At 33.2% G+C, this 15,238-nt stretch overlaps 2 protein-coding genes across 51 annotated transcripts; both read left to right on the forward strand.

Annotated features, from left to right (window-relative positions):
* The first annotated feature begins 306 nt into the window (after nucleotides 1–306).
* Nucleotides 307–1,137, forward strand: LOC123038138. Its single transcript, XM_044461864.1, is given in 3 exon segments — nucleotides 307–764; nucleotides 766–809; nucleotides 811–1,137. Coding segments are annotated over 3 exon segments (315 nt in total). The 5' UTR covers nucleotides 307–620; the 3' UTR covers nucleotides 938–1,137.
* A 1,252-nt stretch (nucleotides 1,138–2,389) lies between these two features.
* LOC108038643 lies at nucleotides 2,390–13,425 on the forward strand. Of its 50 annotated transcripts, none has more exons than XM_044461903.1 (61): nucleotides 2,390–2,569; nucleotides 2,645–2,749; nucleotides 2,806–2,883; nucleotides 3,008–3,085; nucleotides 3,210–3,287; nucleotides 3,409–3,486; nucleotides 3,608–3,685; nucleotides 3,809–3,886; nucleotides 3,942–4,037; nucleotides 4,095–4,226; nucleotides 4,285–4,365; nucleotides 4,425–4,529; nucleotides 4,588–4,617; nucleotides 4,679–4,783; nucleotides 4,842–4,871; nucleotides 5,841–5,945; nucleotides 6,004–6,033; nucleotides 6,093–6,197; nucleotides 6,256–6,285; nucleotides 6,345–6,449; nucleotides 6,508–6,537; nucleotides 6,597–6,701; nucleotides 6,760–6,789; nucleotides 6,849–6,953; nucleotides 7,012–7,041; nucleotides 7,103–7,207; nucleotides 7,266–7,295; nucleotides 7,357–7,461; nucleotides 7,520–7,549; nucleotides 7,611–7,715; nucleotides 7,774–7,803; nucleotides 7,863–7,967; nucleotides 8,026–8,055; nucleotides 8,115–8,219; nucleotides 8,278–8,307; nucleotides 8,367–8,471; nucleotides 8,530–8,559; nucleotides 8,619–8,723; nucleotides 8,782–8,811; nucleotides 8,871–8,975; nucleotides 9,034–9,063; nucleotides 9,125–9,229; nucleotides 9,288–9,317; nucleotides 9,377–9,481; nucleotides 9,540–9,569; nucleotides 9,629–9,733; nucleotides 9,792–9,821; nucleotides 9,881–9,985; nucleotides 10,044–10,073; nucleotides 10,133–10,237; nucleotides 10,289–10,369; nucleotides 10,429–10,533; nucleotides 10,592–10,672; nucleotides 10,731–10,835; nucleotides 10,895–10,975; nucleotides 11,035–11,139; nucleotides 12,410–12,505; nucleotides 12,564–12,635; nucleotides 12,695–12,799; nucleotides 12,857–12,937; nucleotides 12,987–13,425. In XM_044461903.1, the coding sequence occupies exons 1-61, from the start codon at nucleotides 2,426–2,428 to the stop codon at nucleotides 13,218–13,220; spliced, it is 4,842 nt and encodes a 1,613-aa protein (XP_044317838.1). In that variant the 5' UTR covers nucleotides 2,390–2,425; the 3' UTR covers nucleotides 13,221–13,425. The 50 variants fall into 50 exon arrangements, with proteins under 50 accessions (XP_044317838.1, XP_044317839.1, XP_044317860.1 ...); XM_044461904.1 differs by having other exon boundaries at nucleotides 10,133–10,228; XM_044461925.1 differs by having other exon boundaries at nucleotides 4,285–4,305.
* The last annotated feature ends 1,813 nt before the right edge of the window (nucleotides 13,426–15,238 follow it).

Below are 15,238 nucleotides of genomic sequence, written 5' to 3' on the forward strand. Positions count from 1 at the left end.
ATAGGGATCGGGTGGGATTTGGAAGCAGGGAATTGCTGGGCTGCAGGGCTCATTGGGCACGAGTAAATAGAATCACGGGGCTTGGACCAAAGTAAAGAATTATCCGTAGACAAGAAGACTAAAACAGGAAAACAACACAAAAGGATAAATTAAAAATTTTTGTACCGTTTAAAATGCCAATTACCACGGCAATTTTAAAAATTTATTATGTAAGACTGTAAATCGAATCTTCAGAATTTTAAAGAACAACTATTATGAGACTTCTTTCAGCTTAATGATTTATTTATAGCTAATATTACGCTGAGTAAAGCCATTTACACTTATAACTTCAACTTGATTCTTAGGCGATCAAAAAAGGAAAACTATTATGAAAATGCAATTTAAAACAATTTGTCAGCGACACTGTAAGTCCGAAGGACTGGGTAGAGAAGTTCAAAAAGGAAAAAGAGAGGAAACCGAAAATGTGAAAATGAAAATAATAATGAAAGAATGAATTATGAACTTATACGCGCCAGACCCGAAGGACCTTGCCAACAGGAACTCGCACTACCGCCCACACCACCCCATTTTGTGGGACGTGAGTGGAAAGCGAAAATGGTGTGGCACAAAAATGATTGTGTATGTTAAGTTTGGCACGCGCCACGCCTACAATAAACCGCAAAAGTCAAAGGAGCGACCGGGTGGGGGCTATAAAGATGGAGAGAGATAGAGTGCCCACAAAAGTATGCAACATATTTCACAGTTCGAGGCAGATGGCGATGGAAAAAGGACAAAACAGACCCCAGGGAAAGCCCCACTGTCGCCACACGCCCACACTCAAAAGCGTGACTGTTACTTGCAGAATCCCACAAGGCCCAACGCCCCCTTGTCCACCCCCTTAACCCCACCATGCCCGCCCCTCAATCACCCCCCCTCCCATTCGCAGAAGAATTTTTGAATTATGAGCGCTCTGGGCGTAAGTTATACTTAACTACATGCCGCAAAAGTTGCTACGCTCTGTGTCATATTTATTGCGATTTCATGTGCCATTACACCCAGCAGCGAAAACGAGAGGGAACTAAGGCGAGAGGGAGACAGCGAGTGCCACCGAAACTGCCTGCTAATCTGTTGATAAATAAACATAGTGCACAACTTGATGGCTTCATATCAACAAAAGGTACACAGAAAAAAAAAGTAATCTCTCTTGAAAATTATTGTTAACCAATCCAAATTGCATATAAGGAAATGGGCTTCGTTTCCTATTTTCCCACCGTTAACTTTATATAATTTTACTAAACATTACTAATATACATATCTGTTAAATATTAAGATATGAAACAAATGTGTACGCTTTATTTTTTTCTATTATGTGCAAGGCCCAACAAATTATATATATGTTAAATATAATGATATGAAACCAATGGGTATGCTCTTTTTTTTCTGTTATCTGCAAGGCAAAACAAATTTGTTTCTATATAATATAATACAATATATACATATATAACATAATTTCCTCCCATTTTAAATTATTTTAAAGTATTTTTGATTTTATTACTCACATCAATAAACTTAAATATCTTTATACATTTTTTAAAAATCGAAATAAAAATCATTACCATAAAAAGAAACTATTGTTTCCTGTGTAAAGCTGCTGTCGTTGACAAATGTCAAAGCATTTTTACCTGTGTCATGGCCACACTTTTTCATCACACCCCTCGGAATTTTTGCATGCACCTCACGTCGCTCTCGCACGCAAATGTGACCAGAGTCATGAGAGCCAGCATTGTTGTTTTTGTCATTCATCACTGGGAGCGAGAAGGGGCGATATGTAAATAAAGAATTGTCACTTTGACACGTCTGATGGGTGCCAATTTCCCTGTGTTCACCCCTCTTTCGTCACTTTGCATTTATTCGCCCATTTCCAAGCTTTTATTCGAAATCTTATTTATTCATTGCAAATAACTAGCTTCCTGATGCACACTAAAATATTTTAACTTATGCTTATAACTGAGCGTTTTTATAACTCTTATTTCCAAAATAGGTGTAAAAAAAAGAAAGGAAATCTTATTAGTTAAGGTTCTGCAGAATAATCGCATTTTTCATACTCGATAAAAAAATACCTTTTAAGAGATTTTTAAAACTAAAAAAAAACCGCACTTTAATAAACTTATAAGCTATAATGATGTCTTCAGATTAAATAAAAACATAATTTTTAATAAATATCAAACTTAAATTTGGTTTTACTTCATGAAAATTTCTTGTTTCTTAAAACTGTATGTATATTGTTAACCTAAGTAGAAGGGATACAGCAAATCCAATTGAGTTTTCTCGCTTTATAAAAATGATTTGTTGAATCCGTGAAAAAGCTAAAGGGCGTACTTTCCGATTATAAGAGTCTCAAAATCAATAATTCTATAAGATTTTGGTCAAATTTCAATCAACCAGGATGTGGATTGGGTGTATTGTAGCTGCCAGTCTTCTGTGGCAACTTGCGGATGCTCGGTATATGCCGAAATTTCTATGCCTGCCTCCATACGTTGCCATCAATGGTAGTTGCCTCATTATTTCTATTGGTGAAACCCCAACAGAGGTATTAATCCATAAATATTTTATCAGTAGTTAAGGTATATTATTTTATTCACCCTTTTTTCAAATTCATTCACAGGGGTCGAGCGGTGACAATCCGAATGTATCATTTCCTGACATCGACCGAGAAAATGGTACAATTCTGGGGAACGCCATTTCGAGCATTGACAAAATTTCACCAACGGTAAGGAAATTTAGTTTTATATTTTTTAAAAACTATGAATTTTAATTCTGTTATAGATTAATGGACCAACTAATCATATCATTATAAAGCCGGTACCACCAAAAAATCAAATTAATCCAGACAGTTTAATACCAGTAAGAAAATAAGGTTTTTAAAATCTCTTTAAAGCTTATGAACTTATTGCTTTAGCCTATTTCTGGAAATCCATAAATTTAGTTTTATATTTTTTAAAAATTATGAATTTTAATTCTGTTATAGATTAATGGACCAACTAATCCCATCATTATAAAGCCGGTACCACCCAGAAATCAAATTAATCCAGACACTTTAATACCAGTAAGAAAATAAGGTTTTTAACATCTCTTTCAAGCTTATGGACTTATTGCTATATCCTATTTCTAGAAATCCATAAATTTAGTTTTATATTTTCTAAAAACTATGAATTTTAATTCTGTTATAGATCAATGGACCAACTAATCCCATCATTATAAAGCCGGTACCACCCAGAAATCAAATTAATCCAGACACTTTAATACCAGTAAGAAAATTAGGTTTTTAACATCTCTTTAAAGCTTATATACCTATTGCAATAGTTTTCTGGAAATCCATAAATTTAGTTTTATATTTTTCAAAAACTATGCATTTTAATTCTGTTATAGAATATTGGACCATTTAATCCCATCATTATAAAGCCGGTACCACCAGGAAATCAAATTAATCCAGACACTTTAATACCAGTAAGAAAATTAGGTTTTTAACATCTCTTTAAAGCTTATATACCTATTGCAATAGTTTTCTGGAAATCCATAAATTTAGTTTTATATTTTTCAAAAACTATGCATTTTAATTCTGTTATAGAATATTGGACCATTTAATCCCATCATTATAAAGCCGGTACCACCCCGAAATCAAATTAATCCAGACACTTTAATAACGGTAAGAAAATTAGGTTTTAACATCTCTTTCAAGCTTATGGACTTATTGCTATAGCCTATTTCTAGAAATCCATAAATTTAGTTTTATATTTTTTAAAAACTATGAATTTTAATTCTGTTATAGAATATTGGACCAATTAATCCCATCATTATAAAGCCGGTACCACCCAGAAATCAAATTAATCCAGACACTTTAATACCAGTAAGAAAATTAGGTTTTTAACATCTCTTTAAAGCTTATGTACATATTGCTATAGCCTATTTCTGGAAATCCATCCATAAATCCTCCAAATTCAGGAGCAGGAATTGTTGGGGGCGAAACTGAACCAAGTATAGACAACAATTTAACACCGGTAAGGAAATTAATTTTACGCATATATTTTCAACTTATGCCCTTCTTTCTGTTATAGCCTGTTGGACCAGTTAGTTATATAATTCCTAAGCCGGAAACACCCAGTAAAATTCCAATTAATCCAGAAACATTATTGCCAGTGGGAGAAACTCCGGGAAATGAACCTGGTAAAGACAACCATTTAACACCGGTAACAAAGATAAATTTAAACATATATTTAAAACTAATGTCATTTAATTTACTTAAAGCCTTTTGTGCCAATTAATCCAGTAAGTACTAGGCCGGAAGCACCCAGCCAAATTTTAATCAATCCAGAAACATTAATGCCAGTAAGAAAATTAAGTATTTACTATATTTTACTACATAATGTTAATTTATATTTCCAAAGGCTATTTCTGGAAATGAGAATGTTATCCCTACAAATTCAGGAGCAGGAGCAGTTGGGGGTGAAGCACCAGGAAATGTACCTGATAAAGACAATAATGTAACTCCGGTAAGGATCTTTTTTGTTAATCTATATTCAAAACTTATGTCATTTAATTCACTTATAGATTGTTATCAATCCAGAAACATTAATGCCAGTAAGAACAATAAGTATTTACTATATATTTTACTACATAATGTTAATTTATATTTCCATAGGCTATTTCTGGAAATGAGAATGTTATCCCTACAAATTCAGGAGCAGGAGCAGTTGGAGGTGAAACACCAGGAAATGTACCTGATAAAGACAATAATGTAACTCCGGTAAGGATATTTTTTGTTAGTCTTTATTTAAATCTTATGTCATTTAATTCACTTATAGATTGTTATCAATCCAGAAACATTAATGCCAGTAAGAACAATAAGTATTTACTATATATTTTATTATACCCTTGCAGAGGGTATTATAATTTTGGTCAAAAGTGTGCAACGCAGTGAAGGAGACATCTCCGACCATATAAAGTATATATATTCTTGATCAGGATCACCTCCTGAGTTGATATAGCCATGTCCGTCTGTCCGTCTGTCCGTCTGTCCGTCTGTCTGTCCGTCTGTCTGTTTCTACGCGAACTAGTCTCTCAGTTTTAAAGATATCGAATTGAAACTTTGCACACACCCTTCTTTCCTTTGCACGCAGTATATAAGTCGGAACGGCCGGGATCGGCCGACTATATCCTATAGCTGCCATATAACTGAACGATCGGAAATGCCATAACTTTGGTGTTTTTAAAGTTAGGAAGTTGGGATTTTCTATGGGTTTTACATTTGGCCAATAAATTTTACGTACCAAATTTTATAAGGATCGGCCGACTATATCCTATAGCTGCCATATAACTGAACGATCGGAAATGCCGCAACTTTGGTGTTTGTAAAGTTAGAAAGTTGGGATTTTCTATGGGTTTTACATTTGGCCAATCAATTTGACGTACCAAATTTTATAAGGATCGGCCGACTATATCCTATAGCTGCCATATAACTGATTGATCGGAAATGACATAACTTTGGTGTTTGTAAAGTTAGGAAGTTGGGATTTTCTATGGGTTTTATTTTTGGCCAATCAATCCGACCTACCAAACTTCATAAGGATCGGCCGACTATATTTTATAGCTGCCATATAACTGAACGATTGGAAATGCCATAACTTTGGTGTTTTTAAAGTTAGGAAGTTGGGATTTTATATGAGTATTTAGAATGCATCATAAGAATAATTTTGGAGAATATAATTTACAGAGTATTCTGCAAGGGTATATCAACTTCGGCTCCGCCCGAAGTTAGCTTTCCTTTCTTGTTTACTACATAATGTTAATTTATATTTCCATAGGCTATTTCTGGAAATGAGAATGTTATCCCTACAAATTCAGGAGCAGGAGCAGTTGGGGGTGAAGCACCTGGAAATGTACCTGATAAAGACAATAATCTAACTCCGGTAAGGATATTTTTTGTTAGTCTTTATTTAAAACTTATGTCATTTAATTCACTCATAGATTGTTATCAATCCAGCAACATTAATGCCAGTAAGAACAATAAGTATTTACTATATTTTACTACATAATGTTAATTTATATTTCCATAGGCTATTTCTGGAAATGAGTATGTTATCCCTACAAATTCAGGAGCAGGAGCAGTTGGGGGTGAAACACCAGGAAATGTACCTGATAAAGACAATAATGTAACTCCGGTAAGGATATTTTTTGTTAGTCTATATTCAAAACTTATGTCATTTATTTCACTTATAGATTTTTATCAATCCAGAAACATTAATGCCAGTAAGAACAATAAGTATTTACTATATTTTACTACATAATGTTTATTTATATTTCCATAGGCTATTTCTGGAAATGAGAATGTTATCCCTACAAATTCAGGAGCAGGAGCAGTTGGGGGTGAAGCACCAGGAAATGTACCTGATAAAGACAATAATCTAACTCCGGTAAGGATCTTTTTTGTTAGTCTTTATTTAAAACTTATGTCATTTAATTCACTTATAGATTGTTATCAATCCAGAAACATTAATGCCAGTAAGAACAATAAGTTTTTACTATATTTTAGTACATAATGTTAATTTATATTTCCATAGGCTATTTCTGGAAATGAGAATGTTATCCCTACAAATTCAGGAGCAGGAGCAGTTGGGGGCGAAGCACCAGGAAATGTACCTGATAAAGACAATAATGTAACTCCGGTAAGGACATTTTTTGTTAGTCTATGTTCAAAACTTATGTCATTTAATTTACTTATAGATTGTTATCAATCCAGAAACATTAATGCCAGTAAGAAAATTAAGTATTTACTATATTTTACTACATAATAATAATTTATATTTCCATAGGCTATTTCTGGAAATGAGTATGTTATCCCTACAAATTCAGGAGCAGGAGCAGTTGGGGGCGAAGCACCAGGAAATGTACCTGATAAAGACAATAATGTAACTCCGGTAAGGATCTTTTTTGTTAGTCTTTATTTAAAACTTATGTCATTTAATTCACTTATAGATTGTTATCAATCCAGAAACATTAATGCCAGTAAGAACAATAAGTATTTACTATATATTTTACTAAATAATGTTAATTTATATTTCCATAGGCTATTTCTGGAAATGAGTATGTTATCCCTACAAATTCAGGAGCAGGAGCAGTTGGGGGCGAAGCACCAGGAAATGTACCTGATAAAGACAATAATATAACTCCGGTAAGGATCTTTTTTGTTAGTCTATATTCAAAATTTATGTCATTTAATTCACTTATAGATTGTTATCAATCCAGAAACATTAATGCCAGTAAGAACAATAAGTATTTACTATATATTTTACTACATAATGTTAATTTATATTTCCATAGGCTATTTCTGGAAATGAGAATGTTATCCCTACAAATTCAGGAGCAGGAGCAGTTGGAGGTGAAGCACCAGGAAATGTACCTGATAAAGACAATAATATAACTCCGGTAAGGATCTTTTTTGTTAGTCTATATTCAAAACTTATGTCATTTAATTCACTTATAGATTGTTATCAATCCAGAAACATTAATGCCAGTAAGAACAATAAGTATTTACTATATATTTTACTACATAATGTTAATTTATATTTCCATAGGCTATTTCTGGAAATGAGAATGTTATCCCTACAAATTCAGGAGCAGGAGCAGTTGGAGGTGAAGCACCAGGAAATGTACCTGATAAAGACAATAATATAACTCCCGTAAGGATCTTTTTTGTTAGTCTATATTCAAAACTTATGTCATTTATTTCACTTATAGATTTTTATCAATCCAGAAACATTAATGCCAGTAAGAAAATTAAGTATTTACTATATTTTACTACATAATGTTAATTTATATTTCCATAGGCTATTTCTGGAAATGAGTATGTTATCCCTACAAATTCAGGAGCAGGAGCAGTTGGGGGCGAAGCACCAGGAAATGTACCTGATAAAGACAATAATCTAACTCCGGTAAGGATATTTTTTGTTAGTCTTTATTTAAAACTTATGTCATTTAATTCACTTATAGATTGTTATCAATCCAGCAACATTAATGCCAGTAAGAACAATAAGTATTTACTATATTTTACTACATAATGTTAATTTATATTTCCAAAGGCTATTTCTGGAAATGAGTATGTTATCCCAACAAATTCAGGAGCAGGAGCAGTTGGAGGTGAAGCACCAGGAAATGTACCTGATAAAGACAATAATATAACTCCCGTAAGGATCTTTTTTGTTAGTCTTTATTTAAAACTTATGTCATTTAATTCACTCATAGATTGTTATCAATCCAGCAACATTAATGCCAGTAAGAACAATAAGTATTTACTATATTTTACTACATAATGTTAATTTATATTTCCATAGGCTATTTCTGGAAATGAGTATGTTATCCCTACAAATTCAGGAGCTGGAGCAGTTGGAGGTGAAACACCAGGAAAAGTACCTGATAAAGACAAAAATATAACTCCGGTAAGGACATTTTTTGTTAGTCTATGTTCAAAACTTATGTCATTTAATTCACTTATAGATTGTTATCAATCCAGAAACATTAATTCCAGTAAGAACAATAAGTATTTACTATATTTTACTACATAATGTTAATTTATATTTCCATAGGCTATTTCTGGAAATGAGAATGTTATCCCTACAAATTCAGGAGCAGGAGCAGTTGGGGGTGAAACACCAGGAAAAGTACCTGATAAAGACAATAATATAACTCCCGTAAGGATCTTTTTTGTTAGTCTATATTCAAAACTTATGTCATTTAATTCACTTATAGATTGTTATCAATCCAGAAACATTAATGCCAGTAAGAACAATAAGTATTTACTATATTTTACTACATAATGTTAATTTATATTTCCATAGGCTATTTCTGGAAATGAGTATGTTATCCCTACAAATTCAGGAGCAGGAGCAGTTGGAGGTGAAACACCAGGAAAAGTACCTGATAAAGACAATAATATAACTCCCGTAAGGATCTTTTTTGTTAGTCTATATTCAAAACTTATGTCATTTAATTCACTTATAGATTGTTATCAATCCAGAAACATTAATGCCAGTAAGAACAATAAGTATTTACTATATATTTTACTACATAATGTTAATTTATATTTCCATAGGCTATTTCTGGAAATGAGTATGTTATCCCTACAAATTCAGGAGCAGGAGCAGTTGGGGGTGAAACACCAGGAAAAGTACCTGATAAAGACAATAATGTAACTCCGGTAAGGATATTTTTTGTTAGTCTTTATTTCAAACTTATGTCATTTAATTCACTTATAGATTGTTATCAATCCAGCAACATTAATGCCAGTAAGAACAATAAGTATTTACTATATTTTAGTACATAATGTTAATTTATATTTCCATAGGCTATTTCTGGAAATGAGTATGTTATCCCTACAAATTCAGGAGCAGGAGCAGTTGGGGGTGAAGCACCAGGAAATGTACCTGATAAAGACAATAATATAACTCCCGTAAGGATCTTTTTTGTTAGTCTTTATTTAAAACTTATGTCATTTAATTCACTCATAGATTGTTATCAATCCAGAAACATTAATGCCAGTAAGAACAATAAGTATTTACTATATTTTACTACATAATGTTAATTTATATTTCCATAGGCTATTTCTGGAAATGAGATTGTTATCCCTACAAATTCAGGAGCAGGAGCAGTTGGGGGTGAAACACCAGGAAATGTACCTGATAAAGACAATAATGTAACTCCGGTAAGGATATTTTTTGTTAGTCTTTATTTCAAACTTATGTCATTTAATTCACTTATAGATTGTTATCAATCCAGCAACATTAATGCCAGTAAGAACAATAAGTATTTACTATATTTTAGTACATAATGTTAATTTATATTTCCATAGGCTATTTCTGGAAATGAGTATGTTATCCCTACAAATTCAGGAGCAGGAGCAGTTGGGGGTGAAGCACCAGGAAATGTACCTGATAAAGACAATAATATAACTCCAGTAAGGATCTTTTTTGTTAGTCTATATTCAAAACTTATGTCATTTAATTCACTTATAGATTGTTATCAATCCAGAAACATTAATGCCAGTAAGAACAATAAGTATTTACTATATTTTACTACATAATGTTAATTTATATTTCCATAGGCTATTTCTGGAAATGAGAATGTTATCTCTACAAATTCAGGAGCAGGAGCAGTTGGGGGTGAAGCACCTGGAAATGTACCTGATAAAGACAATAATGTAACTCCGGTAAGCATATTTTTTGTTAGTCTTTATTTAAAACATTTAATTCACTTATAGATTGTTAAACCAATTGATCCCAAATTTACTTGGCCGGAAGCACCCAGCAAAATTCCTATCAATCCAGAAATATTAATGCCAGTAAGAAAAATAAGTATTTACTATATTTTACTACATAATGTTCATTTATATTTCCATAGCCTCTTTCTGGAAACGAGTATGTTATCCCTACAAATTCAGGAGGAGGAGCAGTTGGTCGTGATACACCAGGAAATGTTCCTGATAAAGACAATAATGTAACTCCGGTAAGGATTTTTTTTGTTAGTCTTTATTTAAAACTTATGTCATTTAATTCACTAATAGAATTTTAAACCAATTGATCCCAAATTTACTTGGCCGGAAGCACCCAGCAAAATTCTTATCAATCCAGAAACATTAATGCCAGTAAGAAAACCAAGTTTTAAGTGTCTCTTGCAAGCTTATGTCCATTTATATTTTATAGCCTATTTCTGGAAGTGAGTCTGTTATCCCTACAACATCAGGAGCAGAAACAGTTGGGGGCTTAACTCCAGGAAACTTACCTGGTATAGACAAAAATTTAATACCGGTAAGAAAGTTTATTTTTAACTTTTATTTAAAAAATAATGCCATTTAATTCGCTTTAAGGCTGTTGAGTCAATTAATCCATTAATTGCAAGCCCGGAAGAACCCAGTGAAATTCCAAATAATCAGGGAACTGTAATACCAGTAAGAATATTCAGTTTTTAACATTTTTTTCAAGCTCATGCCCTTTAATATTTTTAAAGGCTTTTTCTGGAACAGCGTCTATAAGTCCTTCAATTTCAGAAGCAGGAAAAGTTGGTGGAGAATCCTTAGGGAATGCACCCAGAATTAACAGCAATTTATCACCTGTAAGGAAATTAGGTCCTAGTTTATTATTAAAACTTTTGTTATTCATTGGCTAATAAAATAATTTGTAACATATTACTCGTAGAGTAAAAGGGTATATTGTATTCGTGCAAAAGTATGTAACAGGTAGAAGGAAGCGTTTCCGACCCTATAAAGTATATATATTCTTGTTCAGGATCACTAGCCGAGTCGATCTAGCCATGTTCGTCTGTCCGTCCGTATGAACGCTGAGATCTCGGAAACTATAAAAGCTAGAAGATTGGCATGTAGATTTTAGGAGTTCCTACGCAGCGCAAGTTTGTTTCAAAATGGTGCCACGCCCCCTCTGAAGCCCACAAGACACAAGCTGTGGCCACAGTTTTGATGCTATTATGAACATTTTAATTGATATGTATTTGTTTTGCCAATACCTATCGATTGGCCTAAAAAAAGTTTGCCACGCAAAACCCATTAAACGCTTAAGCCTAGCTAGCGCCTACATTTCCGCCTTTTATGGCGCCATCTAACGGATGACTTTGAAACAGCTGGCCAAGGTGCTTAACAGAGTCAACGTTAATTCTCGATAAGGATTTCTATTAAAAGAAATTGCGATGGTTTTCATTTGTCAATACCGAACTATATCCCAAGAACTATGCAAATCAAATCTAGTTAGCCAAATTGGAGGTCTGAGTCAAACAATGGCGTATGTGTGTATGTATGTAAGCATATACATTTGTATGTATTTACATTGTACACAGTTGCAATTGCCCGGCAAAGATAACTCCTTTCAAAGAAAGCTATTCGTTATACCCGTTACTTGTGTTGTGCAAACATTTAGACTTTAATATACATAATACTATTTAAGAATGTATGTGTTTAGCCAATATAAGTATGTATGTTTAATATTTCTAGTCAATTTATTGCACTCAAAAACATAAACATAAACACAGCTGCTGGTGCAGGACAAAAGCTGCCTGCGCTAAAGCAGCGCTGGTGCTTTCAGCACGAATTCAAATTGTTAATTTGAACTTTTTGTCCTTTTTTCCTGTGGTCACTATAATTCACATTATGTAAAAAAAAAAAACAAGAGAAGGCATATTTATATTGAGTTGTTTAGCTGAGTAACGGGTATCTAATAGTCGAGGCACTCGACTATAGCGTTCTCTCTTGTTTTAAAATGTAATTTTGCTATAGCCTGTTGAACCAACTTATCTCAACATTTTTAAGCTTGATATACTAAGCCAAATTTTACTTAATTAAGAAATTAACGTTAATAATTCCATATTTTCCTAGCCCATTCCTGGAAGTCAGTCCATTATTTCTAATATTCCAGGAGCAGTAGGCGAAACTCCGGGAAATGCACCAAGTATAGTCAACAGTTTAATAGCGGTAAAGAAATTAATTTTTAATACATATTTAAAACTTAAGTCATTTAATTCGCTTATAGCCAGTTAATCCCGTAATTACTAAGCCGGATGAACCCAGCGAAATTCCAAATAATCTCGAAATTTTAATGCCAGTAAGAAAATAAAGTTGTTAGCATGTTTTTGAAGCTTATGTCCTTTAATACTATTACAGCCTATTTCTGGAAACGTGTTCGTAAACCCTACAATTTCAGGGGCAGGAATGGTTGGTGGATCATCCATGGGAAATAAACCAAGTATAGGCATTAATTTAACACCGGTAAGGAAATAATTTTTAATACAAATTTAAAACTTATGTCATTTAATTTGATGATAGCCTGTTGGACCAATTAATCCTGTGATTAATAAGCCGGCAGCAAACAGCAAAATTCAGATTAAACCAGAAACTTTAATATCAGTAAGTATTTAACCTCTTTTTTAAGATGCACCTTTAATATTTTTTTTAGCCCATTTCTGACAAACCTAACAAAAATCCTACAAGACCAGGAGCGGGTAAAGTTGTAAGCGGAGTTCCGGGAAGTGCTTTAGTTGGTGGTCTAAAAATAGCTATTACAAAGAAGCCCCAAATGCCTAAACTTAGCGATCCCGAAGACTTTTATTCCAAAGACTTTGATATTGACAGCCTTTATCCCAAAGAAATTGATATCAACAGCCTTTATCCCAAAGAATATTATCTGTAAATCCTTATAGTTTCTAATTAGCTATCTGGATCTGCATTGCCCATTCTTTTGCAAACTTTATTGTCCTGAAATCCAGATTTCTCCCTATCTTTGGAATATCCAATTCGCCAAGGCTATCCTATATAATTGAAAGTTTTTAGTATTATCAAATAGTGTAAAAAACTGTTTAGGTTGGCATTGAAGAGTAAAAAAATATATAAATATAGTTTAACTGTTTTACTTGGACATTTGCCACAACCTGCGGATATAATCATCGCGTGCTTTCCTCTGATGTGGTTGGGCAATGCAAATTCATATTTTAAATTTATGCAAATTACACGCTGATTATGCTGTCAGCATCACTAGAGGTTCCGCACATTTTATTATGTATCTACATGAACATATACAATAAAACCTTATTCCGTTTTAATTTTCCTGGTCGCCTTTGTTGTTGTCGCTGTGGTTGTTGCTTAATCATTTCAAATTTTATATGGTAATTGTTGTTCGTTCGCCTTTGGCATGAAAATGTTTGCCCGATTGCATGTTGACCATTTGTTGTTTGCAAAACAGTTGCTATTGTGATTGGTATGTCCTCCCACCACCCTTCCAAAACTCCTCGTTACCCCAGTTGCCACAAGTCCATTGAATTGATTGGTTTTGGTTAATAATGTGTTTGGCAAACGAATTTGCGGGGTAATAATGGCAACTTGCTTAAATGCTACTAAAGTTTCCTTTTATATAATAATCTGATTTAATTGGAGGATAGAGACGGTTTTCAATCTGTAAGGCAATAGTTTATGGACATCGCGGACAAACTATTTACTGGAAGTCAATATTTTGTTGAACAATAATATGTATATATATATATTTATTTATAGTTTATAGTTGTTAACGCTTATTTCGTGTGTTAAATTATTTATTTTTGCAAAGTTAAAGTAAAGTTTTTTTGGTTATTAAAATTGCAATTTATAAAATTAATTTTGATATGCAAAAATGGATATCGACAACCAAAAAAGCGAATTCTAAGCTATAAGAGTTGAGCAAAGGTCTGGCTTGAAAAAAATACTTAGACGACACATAATGTCAAACAATTTACTTTGTTACAAAATTTTACTTTTATTTTTCTTACATTAATAAAAGATACTCTGATACTCATAACAGGAGAACGAATTCATGTTTTTAAAGATCTTTAACAACATGGAAAGTAAACGTTATTGGTTTTTTAACAAAGTTTTTGGCAAAAGAACACGATTACCAAATATACTGTAGTCTTACTTTTCTTATAGAAAATCCGCTAAAAATTCTTTAAATTGCGTGGAAAGTAATATTTGAAAGTCAAGGAGTAACACTTGTTTATTATGTTTGTGAGTTTCATTTGCTTAAAACGCCGATGTTCTGGACACCCCATTTGAATACGCCAAAATCTTTATGAAAATATTTTAATTTTTGCTGTAGCACAGAGTTATTTGATCAAAGACTCAATTTCGTATGAGTGATACAACTTAAAACCCAATGCGAAGATGCCTTAAAGCAATTTAAAATATTAAATGGTTTTCTTCAAATCCCAAGCAATTTAAACTAATTTAGATGGAATTTCACCATAATAGAGGTATTTATTATGGAAACTTAACAAATTATCTTGACAAACAAAATCAATCGCCTAAGGCACCTAATTAATTTCACATACATTATTAATTGCCATTTAAAACAAGGGAAACTGTAACAGGAAGGCCCTGATCAACTGCACCACAATCGAGTGGGTCTAGAAGTTCCACAGTGGAGTCTAAAATTCAATTCCATTATTAATACAAACTTAAATTAAGCCACAGACCCGGGCCGTCATTATCAGGACCTGGCAGCAGCGGCAGGAATAGCAGCAGGTCCTGCCACATCCGACAAATGCAATGCGGGAAGCGACGACAACAACATCGACTATAGTAGAACAGCAATTCGCAGCGGCATAGTCAAAATATCTAACGTACAACAGCTGGAAGACAAAGCAAAGGCGACCAAATCAACGGCAACGGATGCGAGAATGT

Source organism: Drosophila rhopaloa, unplaced genomic scaffold (genome assembly GCF_018152115.1).
Source record: "Drosophila rhopaloa isolate 14029-0021.01 unplaced genomic scaffold, ASM1815211v1 contig_115, whole genome shotgun sequence".
NCBI lineage: Eukaryota > Metazoa > Arthropoda > Insecta > Diptera > Drosophilidae > Drosophila > Drosophila rhopaloa.